The 26,484-nt window shown below is 39.6% G+C and overlaps 2 protein-coding genes across 12 annotated transcripts in view; one reads left to right on the top strand and one right to left on the bottom strand.

Annotated features, from left to right (window-relative positions):
- Positions 1-9,778, bottom strand: part of arvcfb (ARVCF delta catenin family member b) — a 222,298-nt gene extending 212,520 nt beyond the window's left edge. For 5 of the 10 annotated variants that reach the window (XM_058070293.2, XM_058070300.2, XM_058070297.2 and 2 more), the window contains exon 1: positions 9,450-9,778. The gene's annotated coding sequence lies outside the window, so the exon portion shown is untranslated. The remainder of the gene's footprint in view (positions 1-9,449) is intronic. The other 5 variants (XM_058070298.2, XM_058070301.2, XM_078789186.1 and 2 more) reach the window with 2 other exon arrangements.
- Positions 9,779-10,462: 684 nt separating this feature from the next.
- Positions 10,463-26,417, top strand: tango2 (transport and golgi organization 2 homolog (Drosophila)). Of its 2 annotated transcripts, none has more exons than XM_058071480.2 (9): positions 10,463-10,610; positions 11,375-11,484; positions 12,646-12,734; positions 16,644-16,763; positions 17,266-17,383; positions 23,248-23,315; positions 23,414-23,564; positions 23,709-23,813; positions 25,849-26,417. In XM_058071480.2, exons 2-9 carry the CDS (start codon positions 11,429-11,431, stop codon positions 25,967-25,969), a joined length of 828 nt encoding a protein of 275 aa, XP_057927463.2. In that variant the 5' UTR covers positions 10,463-10,610; positions 11,375-11,428; the 3' UTR covers positions 25,970-26,417. The 2 variants fall into 2 exon arrangements, with proteins under 2 accessions (XP_057927463.2, XP_057927462.2); XM_058071479.2 differs by having other exon boundaries at positions 23,411-23,564.
- Positions 26,418-26,484: the final 67 nt, after the last annotated feature.

Raw genomic sequence — 26,484 nt, 5'->3', positions numbered from 1 at the left:
ATTATTTATCTAATGTATCTATTTTCTGCATTTTTAAACTTTCTTAAGTAAAACATGCTGAATTAGCTTAAGATGCGGCCAGAGTGATGGAGGCTTCACAGCTCACTGTGCAAGCCCCGACCACCATTAGAGTGTACACGGAGTTGACTCATGCGACCTCCCAGTTTCTGTTTGTCAACATGTTGCCAATAATATAATGTTGCAGAAATATTTGTTATAAACCACCACTTTGCACAGTCTGTATAATGTATTTAATGTCAGCAGTCTTTCACATCAAACAATAAAATAAACAAAAATGTCATACAGGAGGCACCAATGCATCTTGGATGTGTGGGGGGGGGCATGCATGAGCTGGAAAGTGCTTGTCAGCCGTCCTTGCACAGATGAAAAGCCAATATTTTTTTGTAAACTTTATTGAAATATACACAAAAAGCATTGCTGGATCAGGTCTTATGCAAGATATTTTTATGCTATGCTGAATGACGAAACAATGTGATTAATGCAAATTCATGTATTTTGGAAAAGTAAATATTTTGGAAAAGTACAATGTACCAAGGGATTACTGCATTTGAAATATTGTTGAAATTAATAATAAATTTATAATTCAAAGTGCCTGCGCGGTGGTTAGCAAGTAGGCCACACAGCTAGGAGACCAGAGTTCAATTCCAACCTCGGGCGACTCCAAATTGTCCATAGGTATAAATGTGAGTGTGAATGGTTGTTTGTCTATATGTGCGCTGTGATTTGCTAGCCACCAGTCCAGGGTGTACCGCGCCAGCTGGGATAGGCTCCAGCATGCCCGCAACCCTCGTGAGGATAAGCGGTAGAAAATGAATGAATGAATTTAAAGTGCTGACTGAATAAAATTGTTTCTTACTGTTTCTTTATCTGTCCACACATGGTAAAGTAGGACATTCTATACTCCACCAAGGACAGGTCACCTGAGAGCTGATCTCACATCTGACATTGCTAAAATGCCAGATGGCCAACCTATTCCGCTGGAATGCCTCTCTGAATTAACTTGTTTCGCTAAAATCTTTATTTGTTGTTTTGGGCATAATAAACCAGGATGGACTTGGAGCAGAGTATTGCATCAGTAGCACTTTACTTTGTGATACTTAGCGGACTCCGATAATGAAGAAACAAGTTTTACACCTAGAAAATCCCAAAAGACTAATAAATTCAAAATTATTTAAATTATTTGTACAAATTACTGTTTAGGCTGTACATTGTTGTTCATATTTGATGTCATCTATTTATTCTCCACATTATTATTATTTATTATTATGCGGGAGCCAGGCAACAACATTTTGTTGGCAATTTCACTACTGTGATATTGTGCAATGACAATAAAGAAAGTCTATCTATCTATCTATCTATCTATCTATCTATCTATCTATCTATCTATCTATCTATCTATCTATCCATCTATCCATCTATCCATCTATTACATACAAAAAGGCTACCACGAGCACCTCCCCTCGGCTTAGAGCACAAGCCTTCTATTCTGCTTACTAACACACAGCATATGTAATTGGTCTGCCAGAGAATAAGAAAATGTAGCACGAGGGAGCAGCATTGCCAACCTAGCAACTTTGTGGCTACATTGTACTAGGAACACCTCTAGATTCTATTTTTCCAAAAAAGCAACTAACAAAAAAAATAGCAACATTTGGCAACACAAACATGAAAGCACATATCGCTCTTCTCAACACACGATTAATGCTCACTTTTTGTCACCTACAGCACCCATACAAAAGACATTAAGGATCGACTGATACATCAGCCGGCCAATATATCGGGCCGATATTTGCGTTCTTTATTTGAATCGATATCGGCCGATACGCGCGTGCATTATCAACTTTAAAAGGAATAAATATTCAACATGTCGTAGTTTAAGTTTTATCTAGCATCGATGTGATGACTGCTCCTGATGACCGCAGTGTGAAGCACCCCCCCCCCGTCTCTACACACACAAACACAAATATTTATTCCTTTTAAAGTTGATAATGCCGTTTAAATGTGTGTTTAAGAAAGCTGAATCCTACTTTGCTTACATTTCAATCAATATTTGTTATCATTGTCATTTTTTCATGTAAATTAAGGAAGCAAAAGCGATATCGGCCACAAATATCGGCCCAAACAAAATCGGCCATCGGCTAAGGGTGATGGAAAAAAATCAGTATCGGCATCGGCCGGAAAAAAAAAACACATCGGTCGATCCCTAAAAGACATGCACATGGCCATCTATGCAAATAAGACATGACATCACAATGACAAATACACTGCAGTCCTTTGGGAAACACTGCTAAAACATTAGCCCCTGTACAGTGTGTGTGTGCTGTGTATATACAATCCAAAACTCTATATTTGAGCTTGTGTGTATGTGCACTATTACTGCATGTGTTTATGTAGCATAGAACAGCTTCAGTGATTATAATTAAGCAGCTCTTATCCCTGGACATAATCAAGGCATACCAGAATGTTGAGGCCTGGTTAATCCTCCTGTGGCACACAGGCCCAGGTCTGGTAGGGGACACAGTGGTTGTGGGGGGGTTTGTAAAGTGTGGACAGGCTGGCAGATGAGCATAAAAATGCAGTTCCTATTAGTCTACAATATGTGTGCATGAAATGCACAGTGTATTCAGCATCGTGTCCACTTTGAAAGACGAGGTGTGCAAAAGCATCAATTCACAGAAGGACACGATGTACAATGAGGAGAGCAAATGTAATATTTGTTGATATTAGTCAGATGAAAGAAAGATGAGAGGGTTAGGCCAACGGGTTACAAAGCAAAGTAAACAATATTTTAATATAAATATCACCAGAAAAAGAGTATGTTCATCTAAATCAGGGGTCCCCAAACTTTTTCCAGTGAGGGCCACATGACTTTTCCCTCCTCTGAAGTGGGGCCAGGATCAGGGTCGTTTGTTTGTTTAGGTTGTAGTCACGTTGCTCACAATAGGTCACCATTTCCAGTTCTATGACAGAAAAATGACCATGCTTTATTGTTCAGGGGGCCGGGTCAAAATGTGGAAGTGGGCCGTGTCCAGCCCCCGGGTCTAAGTTTGGGGACCACTGATCTAAACCAAACAGCAATACAGCAATGTAGTATTTTGACATGTGAACAAAGAAATACTTTCCATTCCAACATCAACCACTCAAACTTTATCCAAACACAGAAAATCCTTCACATGATGCGCTCGTTTCATTTGACTTTTGATTCAAATATGAAATTATTACAGTATGTCGTCATTCAGTGGAACCCACCTAAGTTGGTACCACTTATATTGTGTGAATTCTGGTGGTGGTAACTACACCTCAGTTTTGCCACTAAGGTAATGGTTACTATTACTGTTACTAAGCATACATATTATGTTCCTGTATCAACAGGAAATGGTCCGACAGTCAATCAAGAGGAGCACATAACAAAGGCGCAGAACAACATTTTTACTCAGTGCACTGGATTTTTGGGGCAAAGTCGATTTTTGACAAAATGGAAGGCTTTTAAGTGTGACTTACAGTACGCAAAATACGGTAACTACTTTCCAGTTAGATGGCATTAAAGTGACTTCCTGTTCTGTGCTAAATCAGCTTTAAAATAAAAGAATGGGAGCATTAAGCTGCATTCTACCACAACAATTGTGAAAAAAATTATTTATTTTTCATTGTTGGCCACCAAAAGAAAGATTTTTGCATGTATGAAACCGTTATTACCAGGTGGTAATAAGCCGAGTAATAGCACCGAGTGCCTCTCTAGTTGTCATACAATGAAATTAGCACAGCGGCTCTATTAGATATGAGTATAAAATTAATGAAAAGAGAATAATCAATGTAAAAATATGCATAAAATGGACCAAAACAAAAAAAAAACGCAAAGCTGCATCAATCACCCTCCAAACCTACTCATCTACCCACCTCAAACCCCATCCCACCTAGAAATCAAACCACCCACCCTCTCCTGAAAACACAGTAATACAAGATAGCTGAGATATGGCTGAAAGACCAGAGTGGGAATCAATTCTATTTTCCATCATCGCTATGTTGGCACAGCTCAACTCAGTTATATCCTTATAGCAAACGGGTCAACGTAGAAACAGGTGCCAAGACAACATGGCTGTGCCAGCACGGCCCAGCCAAGTGGGTGTGCGATGGGAGGGCCGGGGAGTTTGGAGGTGCATGTTAATCACTTCAGGAGCGGCAAGATGAGCTCTGCAGGTGTCAGACGCACAAAGGAGCCTTCAGTCTGAGTCCCTACTTGCTTTCCTTGAATGCTCAATCAGTACAAAACACACCTCATCCATGATGAGAATCACAGCAATCACATATGTGGTAAACGTAGGAATATGCAGTACATGTGCTTGTGTACTGTTACAGATACTATATGATTATCGTTAACCCTTGAGAAGAGATCCCACTTTTCTCATTAAGTCATCAAGGGTGCAAAGCCAATAATTTCCGCTCTAAATTAATGACGAATGCATAATAGTATTTTCTATAGTAATGCTACTGCATCTCTGCAATCCCCATACAACTTTACTAATGAAATGCGACACTGAACATGAAAATATAATGAGGTAGGAATAGCGGTAAAGATAATTAACATTAACAACCACTCACATTGTAGAGCATAATGTTTATGGTGATAAGATTCGAATTCCTCTGTCCTTGTCCATCAAGCACTATGTGGAAATATGTGTTGTGCTTTATTGTGATCCTGCCATTAATTTTGTTGTTTTTGTAAAAATGTGCTGTTGAGTTGCAAAAATCTTTAATATTTTAGTAAGGAAATAACACAATGGTTTTAGCAGTTACTCATCATATTTTCTGGATTCTAAATCGCATTTTTTTTTCATTGGTTGGCTGTTCCTGTGACTTATACTCCAGAGCGACTTATAAATGAAAAAACTGTTTACGTTACGTAAATACTGGACACCTTTTGTGTTTATTTTTTTGTGTAGCTGAATAAGCATTGTGTTAGCATATCTTACACCAACTCAGCCTGTTCTCTTTTCTTTTATTAATGTTAGAACTTGCCTTCCAAAAATAAAAAAAAATTAAAAAAATAAAAATAAAAAAGAACTTGCCTTCCAAGAGGACATAATGTCTGTTTTGGTCAAGTAGTTGATTAATAAGTCATCCTATTTCGTAGTTGGCATGGCATTCATTCATTTTCTACCGCTTATCCTCACGAGGGTCGCGGGGGTGCTGGAGCCTATCCCAGCTGTCTTCAGGCAAGAGGCGGGGTACACCCTGGACTGGTGGCCAGCCAATCACAGGGCACATATAGACAAACAACCATTCACACTCACATTCATACCTATGGACAATTTGGAGTCGCTAATTAACCTAGCATGTTTTTGGAATGTTGGAGGAAACCGGAGTACCCGGAGAAAACCCACGCATGCACGGGGAGAACATGCAAACTCCACACAGACATGGCCAAGGGTGAAATCGAACCCTGGTCCTCCTAGCTGTGAGGTCTATGCGCTAACCACTCGTCCACCGTGCCGTTGAGTATGGCATATTATTAGTAAAAAATATATAAAAAATTAAGTATCCCCCTCTGAAATATACACTTTCTTCATTTCATATTTACCACAATGTGAGAATATACAGTAGCCATTGTTTTGTTAAAGGGAATCTATTGTGCATATTCCACTTATCTGACCAATAAACGTTTCACAAAAGTTTCACATAAAGAGGTTTGAGGATTTGGAAGTTTGAAAGAAGTTTAGGATGTTTTGTGACATCAATACAATCCTGACTTCCTTATATGGGCTGCTATATATCCAGCGGAGTACGCGTGGAATAAATAAAACAGACCGTTTGGGTCGAAAGCAGGGAACCCATGGAGGTGCAGAAGCTGGAAGATCTAGAAAGCTAAATGCGTGGGTTATTTTGTGTAGCTGGGTTATCGGAGTCCACAACTCAATACAAAGGGCCCGGAAATTAGCATAATAGGTCCCATTGAATTAACCTAATACATTTTCATTCATTCTTTCTGTATTTTCATTATAATTGAATAAGAGGCCAAGTAGAAATATCAGCAGAAATCTGTCATACACGTGTAGTTAAATTATCTCTTAGTAAATCAGATTGGTTGTGCATAATGTGATGTTTCCACCTACTAATCCCTCTTCTACATGATACACAGACATGCAGTCATGCTTAGCAATATGCTGTCATACATATTTTACACGCAACACAAATCATGAAATAATATAGTTCGAGCCCAAAAGAGTTAACAATGCCGTGAGAACAGTCTGTGTCACATCCCGTGAAGAGGATACTACTAACATCTCTTGAACCTGTATAACGTCCATGCTTATGAATGCAATATGACAGCCCCATACAAGCCAAAAAAAAAAAAAAATGCGTGCGGATACTTGAAGTGTACGAAACGATGCCCAAATAAGGGACTCATACCCTGACAGCGCCATGACTTGTCAGGTCACGCTCACATAGTACACAGAAAGGATCTGACATTAGCCAGCTTTCACCATGCACTCAAAATCTGGATGACTAAACCACGGCACAGAAGTGACAGTTTCAAATACTACATCTTCTTCAGGAGCCATCTTTCTCTGTAAATTAGCACATTCAAGTCTGAAGAACTTGAGGTTGAACCGGGCCTCGAGTCATTTCAGCAGCACAATGAAAATGACATTTCAACCTTTAAGATGGGCCAGTGGTGACACGGGATGAGAATGATGAAAGCCTGAAGAAAAATCCGTCTAGGATAGTAGACGATAGTAGTATTTTTATCATCATTCACCGATGAATCAGATTTATGTTCTTTTTTTTTAATAGAAATTCATTTTCAACAATTCTAAATAATGTCTAAAGCCAGTTGTGATGAGATCACACTCATAATGTGTTCAGTAATATACTATATTATAGTAAATGTAGTAAATACCTGCTTTTGGCAGGGGTTACATTGCAATCCGAATGCCAGGCAGGGTACACCCTGGACTGGTTGCCAGCCAATCACAGGGCACATATAGTCAAACAACCATTCACACTCACATTCATACCTATGGACAATTTGGAGTCACCAATTAACCTAGCATGTTTTTGGAATGTGGGAGGAAACCGGAGTACCCGGAGAAAACCCACGCATGCACAGGGAAAACATGCAAATTCCACACAGAGATTCCCAAACGGAGAATGGATCCCATGTCTTCCCGATACCCTGACTGTGTGGTGCAAACCACTCGACCACCCTGCAACCACCACTGAATGTCATTCAAGTAATTAAGATGCCCTTAAAATGTGAATTTCTCCCACTCCAAACTCTCCTGTTGGCTTGACGTTGACATTCTCCTATGATTTTGGATCAACATTTGCAATAAAAGTGACTGTTTTAATTATTAGATTAGATCAACTGCAGAAACCTTCCCAAGTCTCTCTACAATATATCTCACACACTTATAAATGTATTTTAAATTACACGGCGCTTAAGTGGTTAGCGCGCAGACCTCACAGCTAGGAGACCAGGGTTCAATTCCACCCTCGGCCATCTCTGTGTGGAGTTTGCATGTTCTCCCCGTGCATGCGTGGGTTTTCTCCGGGTACTCCGGTTTCCTCCCACATTCCAAAAACATGCTAGGTTAATTGGCCACTCCAAATTGTCCATAGGTATGAATGTGAGTGTGAATGGTTGTTTGTCTATATGTGCCCTGTGATTGGCTGGCGACCAGTCCAGGGTGTACCCCGCCTCTCGCCCAAAGACTGCTCTTAGATAGACTCCAGCAACCCCCGCGACCCTTGTGAGGAAAAAGCGGTAGAAAATGAATTTTAAAAAAAAAACTTAAACCATATTAGGAAAGCAGGAAGTGAACAAATGTAACAGTTACTGATTGTAACCCTCATGAGGAAAAGCGGTAGAAAATGAATGAATGAATGAAAACGTACAGGTAATCACCACTAATACATTATGGATGGTTAAATGGAATCAGTTATATACCGTACAAGCTTTACTTTTGTATCTCACAACTATGCTGTTTTCTGTTGTATTGTATACAGACTCAGGGAATAGGATGTTAAACACAGAAGAGCTTTGGGGGCAAAAAACACAAATATTTAGAAATAGATCCAATAACTGTTTTTTTCCCACCAAAACAAACGTAAATTTTATTTTATTTATTTATTTTAATTTTTAGTCTTTTCTCATGACTAAGACACCCAGAATGTCCATGAATAAAGGATATGTGATATACAATATGAACTGTGAATGATAAAACATGTACTTAAGTTTGGCTCGAATTGACTGACTACTTGTAAGTCATGTTACCAGCTTGTATGTTAAGTTTATAATACTTACTTAATACTGTGGTAACAACTGGCAGGCCTGATTCAAACGCTTGGCGGGCAGGATGTTGCCCTGGAGCCGTAATTTGCCCACCCCTGGCATATACGTATATATTCTATACATGCGTATTGTCTCATATAAGTCTGGGATTATTATCACGATCAACAAATAAAACATAATCACTAAATGATTCAAGGATCTTGCAAATGTTCAAGTTAACCTGCATCCCCTTATGGAAAAAAAATATATTGCAGTATATTGGCAAATATAATGCAATGTATTAGGAAATATATTTCCATATATGGGATCTTGTGTTTATATTTCCCAATATATTGCAATATATGCATAAATCATATATGTGTACATATTGATACATATAAAAAATATATTGTGATCAAGACCAAAAAAGGACTATATTTTTACATATATAAAATTGCATATAATTTGGGATATATAAACTCATATATTATATATTTGGATTTAATATATTTCAATATATTGGCAATCATTTGTATATTCCGCAATATATTGCCTTATATTACATGAATATATAATATATTGTATAATATATGTACAAAAATATATTATTCCTTGTATTTATAATATATAATGTATTGGAAAATATAATGGAAAATAATATATTATAATATAATACAATATATTTAAAGTAATATATTGATAAATATATTTTCTTTTTGTAAGGGTCTATATATCTGTACCTCCTTAAATTTTGTAGTATTGGACACTCCTGATTTAGAGCCTGTTCTAGACTAGTCCTTTGTCAGTCTTAATTGCAAAGGGCGGTCTAACATCTCCAAATAAGGCATGGACATAAATAAATGGCAACTCGTTTGATAATTGGCAGCTCATTCCATTAAAAAACTCCGCCTACAAAAACAAACGATGCATTTTATCGCATTGTAGTATTTACACTGTAGTGATACAGTATAGACATATGACAGTCCTGATATCGAGCTCATCAAAAATACATTTATTTCGCAGTATTTCCAATTGTAAGTAAGACGACTCTTGTATTTACAGCATGCTGTTCTATTGAGTTGTAAGGCACAGGCTGAAACTTGGTGCAAGCTTATGATCGCCACATGTATATGCGCAACAATGCAGCAGCTTTTACCTCACTTTTGTTCTGAATATCTTCCTTCACAGACGCGATGAGAACCTCCAGCTTGAAGAGCACAGTAGTCCAGGGTGAATGAATGAATGAAGCGTTACGTGCGTTCAGTTTAGCTGCTGTAGACCAGCTCATTCTCACTACTACATTAGATTATGGTGCGTTCACCTGCATCCCGTGTGTCGCAGTACACACCAAAAAAAATGGAAACGTCAAATGACTGATTTAAAACTTGGAAGTTTGTTAATTTGCTAATTTGCTAATTATTGAAGGTGGCGTCGTGTTGTGGGAAAGGCTGGGTAGCCTTTATCCCCTCTCATCCACACAACAGAGCAGGATGCTGTCGGTCACAGTGTCTCCGCCCATTAGTACCAAACACAGCATTGGACTACATTAGAATTGGTTACTTAAAAATGAATGAATTAAAATTAAAATAGTCACACACGGTCGTTTTCATGACATTTTTTTCATAATTACCCCATGTCATTGTAAGAAAAAAGTAAATAAAATCAACTACTTGGTGATAGTTTTTCTCTGCTATCAGGCGCTATTTTTTTCGGTGATCAGCGTTTTCTTTTGATCACGAGACCCGTATTTATAACAATTTATGATGTTTACCGTTTTACTGTAAAGTGCACTTAATGCATTACACAGATTCAATTAAGGGTTTTCAAAGTAAAATATACGTTATGGACTTTTAAAGCATGCTAAAGACTGACGAATGTTGTTAAACTCGACTGACATTTTATTTGACTATTTATTAATTATATTGATTGATAATACTCAATAAGTCTTAGTACGTATTATTAATCTGTATCATTATTACACACATGAAAGCTTTTATTTTGTTACATATTACACATCGGAAGTAGAATTCCCTCACCTGACTACCGGCTGTATTAGCCAATCAGAGTCAACACAATAGAGTGATATCAGAAGCGCTTGTTTTGTGTAACTGCAATGACAACGCGGGCGGAATTTTAAATGTCTAATGGAGGATAAATTGGTGGCACTCGACGTAAAAATAACAGCGGACTGGACTGTAGTGCAAATCGAGATCACCAGTTGGAACGCCACCTTTAAACAGGCACAGCGAGTGGAGAAACAGTTGTTATAAGTATAGCAAAACATCTTTGCACAGGCAAACACTGCTGGAGACAACCGGTGAGTTACGATGCTTCTTTTGCATACATGGTTGACTACTAAAGTGCGTGATATGCTTTTGTAAACAATGCTATTAACTGTAGTGTTGCTAACATTAGCTTGCGGTGTTAGTACCTTTTAAAATTCCCAAAATAAAGCTGTGGAAGTAGACACATAGTATTATAATATGTCAATATACTATTATGTGTATTGTGCCATTGATACCAAACTTAGCTTGTTTGTATTCGCGCATACAGGTACTCGGCATGTAGCTGCAATGATAGTACATTTAAAACTTTTTTGCCTTGAATTTCCGTCGAAAGACAAAGTGTATCCCTTTTTCATGTAATTATCATTTACGCTGTTTTTGAACAGTTGAAATATGTATAAATTCTGTATACTTTTGCTTAAAGCTTCACAGAAAGTGCAGGCTGTCATTTAGCCTGTATTAAAAAGAAACTAAAGCTGTAAATGAGGGTTGTCTAAAGTGTGGCCCCGGTGCCATTTTTGCCCCACAGGTGTTTTTTTTTCTTTTTTATTATAGAATCCTTGGTTTTTTTTAATGTATTTATGTATTTTTTAATAAGTTTGGAAACCTTTGCTCTAAATAGGTGAAGCTGCATTAACTGAATGAATATTAATTTTTAATTTTTCTGTGTTGGCACCAAACAGGTCTACACTGTTTATTCTGCTGAATTAATGGCACTTCAAATTTATGTATTGAGCTCTTCTACAAACACACCCTCTAAACAAATATATACTTTTTTCTTTTTGTCTTCTGTAAGAAATGACACGGTTTTAAAACGGGAGAAGCCTGTCATCAATATCCCAAGTCCTCCATGTGTATCATTTTTTTCAAGTTTGATCCTCGGCCTGCATCAAAAAATGCCTACAGGTAAAGCATTTTATATCATTTAGCTTTTTCTAATCAGCTCTGTAGTAATGTGTCTTGTTTTTTGCACCATATGATTGCAAGTTATCAAGTAAATAACAGTACCTAGTACCACATTTAGTACCTCAAGTATTTGTATCAGTGTCTGAAATAGCTCAAATGCGTGCACTATATGATGCTGAGCCAGGCTTTATTTAAATCCACCAAAGCCTGAGAGGGAACGTCCTACCTGGACATAGTCCATCTCTGTCCTTGTCTTTGGGAGTCTGACCCTGCCGAAAGAAATCAGATCAGAGGTGTTTGCGCACTGACTCAGACATTAACCTGGGGAAAGGTGAAACACAATGGTGTGTCCTCATTCTGCACCAGCTATATATAGATTACTATTTGCAAATTATAATCTAGTTGCATTTATGTATAATTCTAAAAGATAGGGACTGATCTTTGTGAGGCAGACTTGCTTACTTTTACTTTTGTTAATTAAAAGTCATGCAATATTCAATGAGAAATATAGATACATCCCTGAATCATGGAACAAAGGTTGTTCCTTGGTTCATGCCCAACCTCTATTTACTAAATAACTGTACTGAAAAACAAACAAAGTCCCATTTCAGGCATAAAAATGGCTAAATGAACTAAAATATAAATACAGTATGAGGCATTCAGAAAATGCATTCAAAGACATGTTGTTATGTAGTATTTTACACCTGTCACTAGGTGTCAGTAATGGTACTGTAATGTTTGGTGAGGCACACAAGCATCAGACTTGATTGCCAGAACAACAAGCTTTTATTATTGCAGGTTTGAATTACAATTATAACATAATAATCATAACCCATAATCCAAGTTAAAACTAATCTCTGAGCCCAAAACATAATTTCCTGTCTTCTACATGTCCAGAACACATTTATTGCAATACACACAAGCAAGTATTTTCTCTGATTATGTATATTATATTGGGTAATACACAGGAAACTCCCAGTATAAAAAAAAGCATTGTCCTCCTGCACCTAAGAAAAAATATTTGCAGTTGGATATATATTTAAGATGTAAAAGCGAGTGTTGTTGGTGGTGATGAAGTTCACATGGGTCACAGCAGCATACACAAACAACTGCCTGACTCACTGAAAAAAATACTAACAAGATAACCTCCACTATCCCCAGGCTAATTTTGGCTGCAAACAGAGATGAGTTCTACAACAGGCCGTCCAAGGTTGCAGATTATTGGGGACCAAACAGTGAGGTTCTCAGTGGTAAGGCTATCCAATGGTTGACCATTTATGCTGTACGTTTTACCTGTGTTATCACATCTTTATGAATTCTTGCTGACTTGGTCGTGAATGAGATGTTTTTTGCGGATAAAAAAAGTTATTTTCGGAGAAAAATATAAAAAATATATGTACAGTCATCCCTCGCCACTTGGTAGTTCAAAATATATAAATAAATGATGCTGTTTCTTGAATATGGCCAATCAGTAGTCAAAGCATATGCATATTTATAAAAGTGTTACGCGTTTTTAGCATAGAAGAGTTTTCAAGCATAAAAATGGCTACATGACCCAAATACATGACTCGTTCAAAGATGTTTACATACGCTAGATGCCTGTAATGTTATTGTAATGTTCGCTGAGACACACAAGAACAAGACTTAATCGCCAGAACAACAGACTTTTATTTCAGGTTGGTCTCACAACAAGATGATCTCACAATGATGATCTCCCCATATGGGCAATACGCCATAGCAGGAATCTCCAGGGGACGCCGCGGAAGGGGAAAGAAAAAAAAAATCTATTTACTAATGCTTGGCGGTCACCAAATCCTCATCAGGTCAGCAAATGGCACAGGGCGCCCTCTATAGGTGTGATACTCGCGCTCCCAAACATGATCAAATGTCCACTACATGTGGATGAAACCAGAGTATAGCAGGGGGTGATTGCCGCTGGACTATCAGGTTAATTACAAGGTAAAAAAAATGGAGTTTACAACAGTAATTGCTCAAAAATAAAACATTTAATTGTTAATATTATATCATTTTTAATTATACTGCAGACTAAGAGCCTTGGACATGCTATTTCACGTAGAAAATGTCAAATAAAAAGGATCCGCCCAGGGAGTCATTCAAGTCTGAACCAAGAACAGATTTATAGCAACACATATGAGTCTTATTCATGGCTTAAAGGGGACCTATTATGCTTTTCCTATTTTTCTGACCTATAAATGTAGTTAGAATGTTCTATTCTCGTGTTAAACTATGCCAAATTTTCAGATAATGAGGTTTGTGCATTTGGAAGTGAGCCCTGAAATGCTCAGTTTTTAAAAGGCGTGGTAAAACCAGCCCTTTGTGATGTCACAAAGGGGTGGCCCTCCTTATATGGTTCTAAGCTAGGAAGCACTTTGTGCAAATGGGCATATTAGTCCTCTTTAAATAGCTTATTTATTGTCATGTCTACTATTGCGTCCGTAACTATACTGCACTGGTTAGCCTGATATAGTATACCTTACTTTTGGAATTCTTTCTTCAAAGGTCAGTTGACAAATTGAAAAATAGTAAAGGGGACATATTATGCTTTTCCCACTTTTCTGACCTATAAATGTAGTTAGAATGTTCTATTCTCGTGTTAAAGGATGCCAAAAGTTCAGATAATGAGGTTTGCGCATTTGGAAGTGAGCCCTGAAATGCTCAGTTTTAAAAGGCGTGGTAAAACCGGCCCTTTGTGATGTCACAGAGGGGTGGCCCTCCTTATATGGTTCTTAGTTAGGAAGCACTTAGGCAAATGAGCATATTAGTCCTCTTTAAATAGGTTATTTACTGTTATGTCTACTATTGCGTCCGTAACTATACTGCATTGGTTAGCCTGATATAGTATACCTTACTTTGGAATTCTTTCTTCAAAATTGAAAAATAGTAAAGGGGACCTATTAACCTTTTCCCACTTTTCTGACCTATAAATGTAGTTAGAATGTTCTATTCTTGTGTTAAACGATGCCAAATTTTCAGATAATGAGGTTTGCGCATTTGAAAGTGAGCCTTGAAATGCTCCGTTTTAAAAGGCGTGGTAAAACCGGCCCTTTGTGATGTCACAGAGGGGTGGCCCACCTTATATGGTTCTAAGTTAGGAAGCACTTTGTGCAAATGAGCATATTAGTCCTCTTTAAATAGCTTATTGGTTAGCGTGATATAGTATACCTTACTTTTGGAATTCTTTCTTCAAAGGTCAGCTGACAAATTGAAAAACAGTAAAGGGGACATATTAAGCTTTTTCCACTTTTCTGACCTATAAATGTAGTTAGAATGTTCTATTCTCATGTTAAATGATGCCAATTTTCAGATAATGAGGTTTGTGCATTTGAAAGAGAGGCCTGAAATGCTCTGTTTTAAAAGGCGTGGTTAAACCGGCCCTTTGTGATGTCACAGAGGGGTGGCCTTCCTTATATGGTTAAATAGCTTATTTATTGTTATGTCTACTATTGCGTCCGTAACTATACTGCATTGGTTAGCCTGATATAGTGATAGTATACCTTACTTTTGGAATTCTTTCTTCAAAGGTCAGCCGACAAATTGAAAAATAGTGTCTGTGCTTTGAGTAAATGAATGCCATGCCACATCACTCCTGTGACTCTTTGACCTCATCACATGTGTGGGAGTATACAATAAGTAATTTTGTTCAAGGCTATACAGCTTTCAATAATGAAGGAAGTGTGATTCTTGCGCCACATAATCTAATATTCCACTCCATCACAGAAGATACCCTTTTTACAGTAAACTATATTTTAGATTGACTAATGTTCAATACACATGATGGCTTTGCAGGAGAAATCAATCATCCTTTTCTTTCTCCTGGAGGGGAGGGGAAACTCGAGATAGCCCTGTTGTGCATCTGTCTCCTTCTCCGCTCTGTAATAGAAGGGTCAGGACTCCAGCAGTGGGTCTTTAATTGATGTCTGCTTTTATGCGGTGTGACAGGAATAAATGGCACTGCCTTATCTGTGCGACTGGGGGGAGGGCCTGAAGGAGACGTAGCATGACGAGAGGAGAAGCAGGATATAGCCCCCAGTGGGATCAGGCTAGCTTTCCATCCACCCTTAGAGCAGTAAGATCATTTGGCTCCACTGGTCACTGTCAGTGTAAGTGGCCTGACTATTGATCACCAGGAAGTGCAGTAGACTTAAATGAGCATTTCTTTCCCTTGGCAGTGTGCAATGATGATAAAAGCATATTTATTAATTTATACTGTTTTTCATGATCAATAAAAATAATGTATTGAGTAGATCCTCGCTTTTTGTGAATGCCAAAAACCTGCAAGATGTTGATACACTCTTAAATATTCTTATTTATTTTGACACAACACACCCACCCGGATGTTTGTTTTATTGCCTTTATGGCAGGGGTCTCAAACTCAGTTTACCTGGGGGCCACTGGAGCTAGAGTCTGGGCAAGGCTGGGCTGCATCAGGTTTTCAAAAAAAAAAAAAAATTATTAAAAACAGAGAAATAAAAGCTTTGATAAAACATTCCACTGTTCTCAAATATCTTATTTTTTTTTCTGCACAAAATAAGATGAAAAATAAATAAACAAATCAAGAATAAAGAAAATCAATCAGTAATAAATAAATATAATAATAAAACGACAAATAATAAAAACTTAAGAAACCACATATAGTTGGTGGGTAGACAAATTATTTTTTTCACATTAAAATGAACAAAGCATTATTAGAGCCCTGTAGACATGGCAAAACGCGACTATAGTCACATTTATATTCTTTTTATTTACAACATATTGCGCAACTGCAGGGTCTTGAGACACATGCTAACTCGCAAACTAGAGAGCTAGCGACCTAAACGGTAGCCTTCAAGTTATTTCCTTTAAACTTAAATAGCCAAAAACGTACCACTTCCACACGGATAGGGAGGATAACTATTAACTGTTAACAGTATATACAGTATCCTGTGGATTTCAATTTTCTTATGTCATATATATATCGACATTGGCCCCAAAAATCCCATATCGGTTGGGCTCTTGGGCTCTCTTTTTTTTTTTAATGGTGAGAAATGTGAAATATGCAGTCCTACCAGCCACTGACTCTCACTTGAATTCCAATTGTCTTGCATAACTGTTGTAAGTAGGATAAATAAAGATTGTTGTATTGTTATCATATAAATCAGGTCTTGACTTGGAATGTGGCAAGGAAGGAGGATCATGGCTGGGGATCAACAAGAGTGGCAAGTTGGCTGCAGTCACAAACTACCTGGAAGGACGCCCCAACCCAGATGCACAAGGACGAGGTGACATTGTTTTTCCATCCATTTTAATTAGTGTTGGGTGATATTTTTACTATACCAGTATAGATTCTTCCAATGATTAGAAAATGACACATAGGATAAACGTAAAAAAGTGTGGTTGTTATAAATAAATCAATGTTTTACATTCATTCATTCATTTTCTACCGCTTTTTCCTCACGAGGGTCACGGGGGTGTCTTCGGGCGAGAGGCGGGGTACACCCTGGACTGGTCGCCAGCCAATCACAGGGCACATATAGACAAACAACCATTCACACTCACATTCATACCTATGGACAATTTGGAGTCGCCAATTAACCTAGCATATTTTTGGAATGTGGGAGGAAACCGGAATACCCGGAGAAAACCCACGCATGCACGGGGAGAACATGCAAACTTCACACAGAGATGCCCGAGGGTCCATATCGCCCAATCCTAATTTTGATAAATATATACAGTGTGTATTTTTAAACAATGCATTTAAACACCATAATTACCTTTCTACAGGTTCCCTCGTGTCAAACTACCTTGTAGATAAGGAGTTGGACAGCTACTCCTATCTGAAGAAGATCTCAACAGAAAGTCACTTGTACAATGGCTTCAACCTCCTCACCGCAGAGTTCAAGTGAGTTCAAGTGAAATGTGTTCAAAAGTTTGGTATGGATCTGTGCTCTAGTGCTTTAGCGTTATCGCACCTACCATAGTGTGAACAAGTGTTTGCCCCCCTTCCTGCCTTTGTATTCTTTTGTATGTTTGTCACTTTTAATTGATGAGACTTTTGATTATTAAGGGATAGAAAAATGGATTCAGGTTAGGACTTTGACTAAGCAAGTCCAAGGTCTTCATTTAGTTTTTCTTCAGAGGTGGATTTGTTGTCGTGTTTTGGATCATTGTCCTGCTGCAGAATCCATGTTTGTTTCAGCTTGAGGTCACAAACAAATGGCTGGACATTCTCCTTCAGGATTTTTTGGTAGACGGCCGAATTCATGGTTGCATTTATCACTGCAAGTCCTGAAGCAACAAAACAGTCCCGGACCATCAAACTTCCACCACCATATTTTACTGCTGTTTTGATGTTCTTTTTCTGAAATGCAACGTTTTATGTCAAATGTAACGGGACAGACACAGTCCAAATAGTTAAACCTTTGTCTCGTTAGACCAGAGTATTTTCCCAAAGGTCTTGAGGATCATCAAGATGTTTTCTGGCAATATTGAGACTTGCGTTAATGTTCAGCTGTGGTTTTTGTCTTGAAACTCTGGTCTGCAGTCCATTTTTACCCAGTGTCTTTCTTCTGGTGTCATGAAACTGTCTTTAACTGCGATGAGAGAGGCCTGCAGTTCTTCAATAATTTTATTGACCATCTGTAGTATTAACGACCAGCGGATAGAGCAGCACGTCCTGTTCACAATGACACAGGCGTGCGGAGGGCCTACCGTTGTACCCACAGAGCCTAATATCCAGCGGCCAAAGTGAAACTAACATCTCCACAGTACATTGTGACAAGCAGCTTGGAGGCACATTACCGCACTCGGCATGTTTTGTTGTGTGGCCCTTTGTTAAGGAGGTGATATATCAACAGGATCGGTAGCTGATCCCGGTCCTGACGATCAGATCAGAGCATCCCTATGTTCAATGTGTGACCAGGGGTCTCAAACTCAATTTACTTGGGGGGCCACTGGAGCTAGGGTCTGGGTGAGACTGGGCCGCGTCAGGTTTTCCCAAAAAAAAAAAAAAAAAAAAAAGTGCATTTATTAAAAACAGAAAAATATACAAACTTTTTCAGTGCTTTGGTTCCGATTTTCTACAATAAAAGCGCTGATAAAACATTCCACTGTTCTCAAATATCTTAATTTTTATTTTTCTGCACAAAATAAGATGAAAAATAAATAAGCAAATCAAGAATAAAGAAAATCAATCAGTAATAAATAAATATAATAATAATAATAATTAAAACTGCAAGCAGTGATGAGCGGGCTCGAGCACCCCGACGCGCTCGGGGGTACGCGCGGGGGTACGCGCGGGTCGGGGGTACGCGCGGGTCGGGGTCGCGCGCGCGACCGGACGGGCGCGCGGACGCGCCGTACGAAAAACCGCGGCGAGCGGATAAGCGGTAAGGGAGTCACGGCACTTGCAATTTTCCGCCAGGAGGGGGCGACAGCGGCGGCGAGGCGGGTGCGCGGTCACGTCCCGTCCGACACCGCGAACCGCCATAAAAAAATTCACGACGATCGGACCACGCGGTAGGTCCTTGCGGCGGATATACGTTTCCGCCTGTGGGTGGCGCTATAGAGTGGTTGGCCCACACGGTAACGGACCGGAGGGTACCCCGAACCAACAGAAAAAATTAGGGGCCGATCCGACCGTGCGTAAGGAAGTTACGGCAGATATACATTTCCACCAGTTGGTGGCGCTATAGCGTATGTACACACACAGTCATAGACCAGAGGGTACCCCAGACCACCAGAAAAAAATTGGGCCTGATCCGACCATGTGGAAGGAAGTTACGGCTATATACATTTCCACCAGTTGGTGGCGCTATACAGTCTATGTACACACACAGTCATAGACCAGAGGGTACCCCAAACCACCAGAAAAAATTTGGGCTTGATCCGACCATGTGGATGGAAGTTACGGCTATATACATTTCCACCAGTTGGTGGCGCTATACAGTGTATGTACACACACAGTCATAGACCAGAGGGTACCCCAGACCACCAGAAAAAATTTGGGCCTGATCCGACCATGTGGAAGGAAGTTACGGCTATATACATTTCCACCAGTTGGTGGCGCTATAGAGTCTATGTACACACAGTATAACAGACCAGAGATTGACCCAACACACCAAAAAAAATTTCAAGACAATCTGACCATGAATCAGGAAGTTACGGCAGATATACATTTCCACCAGTTGGTGGCGCTGTGTTTTGAGGGTACCCCAGACCACCAGAAAAAATTTGGGCCTGATCCGACCATGTGGAAGGAAGTTACGGCTATATACATTTCCACCAGTTGGTGGCGCTATAGAGTCTATGTACACACAGTATAACAGACCAGAGATTGACCCAACACACCAAAAAAAATTTCAAGACAATCTGACCATGAATCAGGAAGTTACGGCAGATATACATTTCCACCAGTTGGTGGCGCTGTGTTTTGAACATGGCTTCTGGAGCATTAGGTGCGTCCTGTCATGATAGACGTCTCCACCGAAAATCATAGTGATACGTGTAACGGGTGGCGAGGGATAATGAATTGAAACTTCTAGGTGGCGCTAGTGTGTCAATTTAGATTGGTGTCACATGGGAGCACCACCAGGGCGCTCAGGCCTGGATTAAGGCCTCACGTTTAAGATTTCAGCAGCCTGTGACCTTCTGCAGGCAAATGATGACCTTTTGATGGTCAATGGCGAAGGCTGACCATTCGCCGTGGCCACGCCCCCCACATGTGCTTTACACACATCATAGTCCATCAACTGACATCATCAGTCTGTCAGTCAAACTGTGTATTGACTTTGATGTACATTGCTTCAAGGCAAGGCCAGACACCAGGCAGGGCCAGATATGAAATGGTCAAAGTTTGGGGGCGTGCCACGCCCACATCCTATGGAGCGGCCCAAAATCCTTCGCAATTTAACGTGGGCCATCCGTCTAGTGTCCGTTGATGCAACAACGGACTCATTCGGTCAAACCCCCTAGGAGGAGTTCGTCAAGATACGACCCATACATCCGCCCCCAAATGGCCGCCGCCACCTAAAATGGCCGACTTCCTGTTGGTTTTAGAACATGGGTTATTGAGACTTTTTTGTGCGTCCTGTCACGAGTGATGTCTCCTCCGAAAATCATGCCGATACGTGCAACGGGAGGCGAGGGATAATTATTTTAAAACTTCTAGGTGGCGCTAGTGAGTCAATTTGGCTTGGTTTCATATGGGGGCCACACCAGGCCGCTCAGGCCTGGATTCTGACCCCCCCTATGAGCTTTCAAGCCCATGCGACCTTTTGCGGGCGAATGATGACCTTTTCTATGTAAATGGCGAGGCCTGAGCATTCGCCGCCAGGCCACGCCCACCACGTGTGCTTTTCCTGCATCATGGTCCATCAACAGGCTTCACCAGGCTGTCAGGCAGTGACCTTGTGACCCTGATGTTCATCTGATGAATCTCCTGGCAGAAAAGGCCTCATGTAGATGACACGCCTTTAGCCTGTCGCCAAAAGGTGGCGCTGCGACGAAATCAGGAAGTGACCTACGGGGACCTTCGGGGCGGGGCCATGATCACATGTACCAAGTATGATGAAGATCTGACCACGTGGAGCCAAGTTATTCACGTCTACAGTTACGCTCAGCGTGCAAGGCCCGGACATATGAAAATGGGCAAAATTTGGGGGCGTGCCACGCCCACATCGTATGGAATATCCCAAAATCCTTCGCAATTTAACGTCGGCCATCCGTCTAGTGTCCGTTGATGCAACAACGGATTCATTTGGTCAAACCCCCTAGGAGGAGTTCGTCGAGATACGACCCCAACTTCTGGCACGAAAAAGGCCGCCGCCATCCAAAATGGCCGACTTCCTGTTCGTTTTCCAATATGGGTTCTTGAGACTTTTTGGTCCGTCCTGTCACGATAGACGTCTCCACCAAGTTTCGTGACGATAGGTGAAACTGGTGGCGGGGGCCAATTTTTTCAAAAATTAAAGGTGGCGCTAGAGAGTCAATTTTGGAACATTGTTTTTGGGACCCCCACCAGATCGAAATTTTCGCCAGACCTGACGCGCTTGCAAAATTTGGTGAGTTTTCGGGCATGTTAAGGCCCTCAAAATGTCCGTCCTTTCGTCAGAATAAAAAACGGAACGATTACAATAGGGCTTTCGCACTGGTCAGTGCTCGAGCCCTAATAAAACAGCAAATAATAAAAACTTAAGAAACCACATATAGTTGGTGGGTAGACAAATTATTTTTTTCAGATTAAAATGAACAAAGCATTATTAGAGCCCTGTAGACATGACAAAACACGACTATAGTCACATTTATACTCTTTTTATTTACAACATATTGCGCAACTGCAGGGTCTTGAGACACATGCTAACTCGCAAACTAGAGAGCTAGCGACCTAAACGGTAGCCTTCAAGTTATTTCCTTTAAACTTAAATAGCCAAAAACTTACCACTTCCACACAGATAGGGAGGATAACTATTAACAGTTATTTAACCTTTAACATGAACATTAATCAAACATAATAATTTTTTCTGGGTACATGATACCATGCAGCATCCATATCAAACTTGCGCGCGGGCCGCACTAACATTAAACTTTCATATCAAGGCGGGGGCCTCAAACTAGTGTCCTGCGGGCCACATTTGGCCCACGGGCCGCGTGTTTGAGACCCCTGGTGTAGACGATCTTTAAAAGTGGTTAAATGTTGTGCACTGGTATTGTGTAAAATCACTCCAACTATATGAAAACGACAGCACAGCGTGCTGACGCATGCAGCATGCAGATGACTTCTATCGTCTCTGTGGTTGTGACCCCCTGCTGTTCATTCAGCAGAGCTGAAAATCTGTACCTCCTCATGCTGGTTAGGACTTTAAATGAGGTCTTAATGAGGTCTAAGTCTTACTGATAGTTTCATAAGCAGAACACCCATCAACACCCAGATAAAATGGATCTGTGATGATTTTGCTGCTGCTTATCTTGACACTGAAGCTTAATATAAGGAGAAAAAGTAGAATTTTGTAAGATGAGGGTAATGGTTCCCCTTCATAGCGTGTTTTAGTAGCTGTGAAATCTGAGATGGTAAAAAAAAAATATCTGACGGCATGTTGTATATTTTAATATTGTTAAAAATCTATATTGTTTCTCAATATGACGTGTAATCTTCTTTGGTTCCATTTTCGGTTATTTTACAGCATTGATCAAAAGGTGGGAAACACCTTGAATACAGGATACCTTCCATTCATCATTTACAATTTATGTATTTAGATTCTTTTTCAGCATGAAACTATAGAAATGTGTTATGGGGTTTCTGGAAAGGATTAATAGGAATTGCTTTACACTACAGCAATAATAATGCTAGACAAGGTTTCTCTATATTAGATTAAGATCTGTACAGTATATGGTATTCTCTTTGGTTCATTGACCTCTCTTTTTATCTTTACTTTTAAACAATATTTTACTGTTGAACACTGTGTACTCTGATCTTTCCAATTTCCAAATAACTAATACTGCACCACATTTCTGACATGTGTCCATCTTTAGTTTCAAGGATTCGTAACATTGTTACAGTTGCTTTCTTTACAGGCAACAAAGAAAATACCTCATTAATGCACAATTGATTGTTTTTTATTTTCCATTCACGAATGCTTCTTTTTAACATAATTTTTTCTCTTTGTTTTTGATTGGAACAATTCAGTTTGTCACAGCACACTTTCTTAAATTCCTATATTCATTACGGTTTAATAAGCCTAATTTTCCATTTCACTGTGTCCTATGTAGAGCCAAGCAGGATCATGTTTGTTACTATGGAAACAGAGGCAGCGCTGAACCTATCCATCTAAAACCAGGTCTGATTTTATATATATATATTATATGTGTTTTTTTCAAAGCTGATCACAATGACCATGTCCAATGTATTTCATTTTTCGCATTTGCCACTCAGCAGGAATCTACAGCTTGAGTAATTCCCTCCTGGACACCCCATGGAAGAAACTGCTGCATGGAAAACGCCAGTTTACCAGCGTCGTCAGCAACCAGTCACTGTCCTGTGATGGAATGGTGCAGGAGCTGCTGGGTGTACTCAACAATGAAGAACTGTACGTGCAGACCCTCAGTCATTCCCATTTTGTCCTTTTGTCACTACATAATAACAAAAAAATAAGCCATGATATATAGAAATTGCAGAAATGTAGATCAAGAAACCTGTTTTTAAAATGTGCTTTGTGTTCTTTATTGGACAGGAATTGTCCTGATCCGGCTCAGGAGAGCCAGGGTGAGGGTTACAGCAAGTCCCTGCTCCAGGCTCTGTCAGCTGTATGTGTCCGCAGTCCCGAATATGGCACAAGGTAATTTCCATGACTGTCACCGCATTTCAGGCGAGGCACCTGATGGTCTCGTGGTTGACTCGCCTGACTTCAGTCATTGGCAGTCATTGTTTGTGTTTATATATATGTGTCCTGTGGTTGACTCATTCGTAAAGGTTTGCTGTGTATTACAAATTTGCGTCAGCAGGGACAAAATGTGCGTACTCATCTTTCGCCGCGTACATTGGTATTTATACAACAATTCGATGCGGAAAAGGGTGTGTGCATTCCTACGCATGTTTTCAACTCATCAGACACATTAGTCGGCGACGCCTGATAGCAACACCATGAAATTAAAAGCAGATGAACTATATAATAATACCTCTAATTGCAGCAACAGTATATTTATTTGTTCGAGCCTAAATCTCTAACTGTCGATATGTATAAAAGGGGGAGTTACATCCTGATGTACGTGCTGGCTTTGTGCAAAAATGGAGAAAGTTTACAGGTGCACATTGAAATAGACTTGCAAATGAAATCACATTTCTTCTCATTTTCACTGTATTACTCATAAATAATTGAACAATAAATGGCAACTGTCTTCTCTACTGTCTTCCCACCCTATTTCTGTCTCTAGCTTCAGGAAGGCCTCTTTGGTTGCATCATATACACCTTAAGATGAAACCATATCACATGCACAATTTATTTTTTTCATTATTGCTCTTTTAATATTTGCTATAGACCAGAACCACCAACCTGTCAGTAATACACGCGCTTGTAGTGAAGGAAGACATCATCAAAGATAAAACTCCAATTGCATTATTAATGTAAGATATTTTTATGACAGCTGTATTTTGTTTTTACACAATGATGTGGTAAGTTGTGGTGAACAGGGCTCTTATTTTGAAGACAGGAGGTGTCTGTTTGAGGGTTTACGGCAGAGGTGGGCAAATATTTTGACTCGTGGGCCACATTAAGTTAATAAAATTGTTTGGGGGGCCAGAATATATATTTAACACAGACACAATATTTTATGCTTATAATTTTCCTTTTATTTTATCTGTAAAAGTGTTATACTATCAAACTATGTAATTAACTATGTATGTAACTATGTAATTTTACAGTTTTGTTGTTTTTTTTTTACTAAATAAGACATCCGACTTGCAGGTCATGTTGCCAGTTTGTATGTTAAAACTTAGAAAGCAACTGGCGGGCCGGATTCAAACACTTGGTGGGCCGCATGTGGCCCCCGGGCCGTAGTTTGCCCACCCCTGGTTTACGGGAACAGGTTTAAAAAAAAAAAAAAAGTATTTATTTTGCGATTAAAGAAAAATAAATATGTGAATTTGCACAAAACTGTTAGATTAACAAGTGGTAAAACACAACACATTGTAAACACACACACTGCGGCTCCAGCATGCTCTGCTAAACTAAGCTAACCCAGCTAGCTCCCATTCATGCTCCTTAAGAGGAGTTTTTCCCGCCAAATTTCACTGGTGTTTCAGGTCGCCTTTTGAACATGTTTAATTTGGGAGGGGGCTGCACGGCGACCGAGTGGTTAGCATGCAGGCCACACAGCTTGGAGACCGGAGTTCGATTCCACCCTCGGCCATCTCCGAGTGGAGTTTGCATGTTCTCCCCGTACATGCGTGGGTTTTTTTCCGCGGACTCCGGTTTCCTCCCACATTCCAAAAACATGCTAGGTTAATTGGTGACTCCAAATTGTCCATAGGTATGAATGTGAGTGTGAATGGTTGTTTGTCTATATGTGCCCTGTGATTGGCTGGTGACCAGTCCAGGGTGTACGAGGATAAGTGAATGAATATATTGTAAGATTTGTGAGAATGCAATGTTTTGGGATGGAATCCACACACAATTTATAAATGAGGCTCCAGTTCCTCATGACCCTGAATAGGATAAGTGATAGAGAATTGATGAATGGATGGATTTCGATCAGTCTGGCGAGGACTCAGGCCCAGTCGCTGCCAGAATCATTACCACAAGTTGAACAATTCAAACTTTTTTTGTCCTATTCCTGTCTTGACTTCTTTCTATTTGATATTGTTTGTTCTTTTAGGACCAATACAATTATCCTGATTGACGCAGAGGGCAACGTGACCTTCACAGAGCGCACCATGCTTAACTGCGACACAAACAACTGGCACAGCAGTTCTTTCCGATTCAAACTGCACACGTGAAGACATAATGAAGGAAAGTCACTTTGTGCCTCAGAGCCTGCAGCATCCTTATCACCAAACCATCCTTTTGGGTTCCTTTGGGCCCCGTTCATGTCACTATAGCAACTAATAGCAGCACAGCAGCTACCGGATATTTATTTCTTATTTTTGTTTGCATTCAAATTACATCTAAGAAATATCGAAGTCATTGCCAAAGACAAATTTATTTTATTTAACAAGCGCAGACCCACTGTAAGCTTGTCTGTAAGCTTTGAATTTTACAATGCTGCAACAGACAACTTTTTTTATAGCAGATTGATAATAAACCTGTGTCTTACACAAACGCACATACACAGCATCAAAGAAGAAAATATATATTCTTTTAAAATACCCACCTCCTGTCACGATGTGTTAAAGCAACACTTTGTGTTTTATACCTGTTTAACTATAAAGGAAGGCATCTAAAGTGTGTTTGTCTCTCTGTTGGAACTTTTAATTAATGTTAAATCTATTTTATATAACAGGTTTTTATTAAA

The sequence above is a fragment of the Doryrhamphus excisus genome, linkage group LG3 (assembly GCF_037039965.1).
Source record: "Doryrhamphus excisus strain RoL-2023G ecotype Guam linkage group LG3, RoL_Dexc_Guam_v1.1, whole genome shotgun sequence".
In the NCBI taxonomy this organism is placed as follows: Eukaryota; Metazoa; Chordata; class Actinopteri; order Syngnathiformes; family Syngnathidae; genus Doryrhamphus; species Doryrhamphus excisus.
Note: the sequence above shows the minus strand (reverse complement) of the source record. Positions and strands in the feature narration are given on the sequence as shown.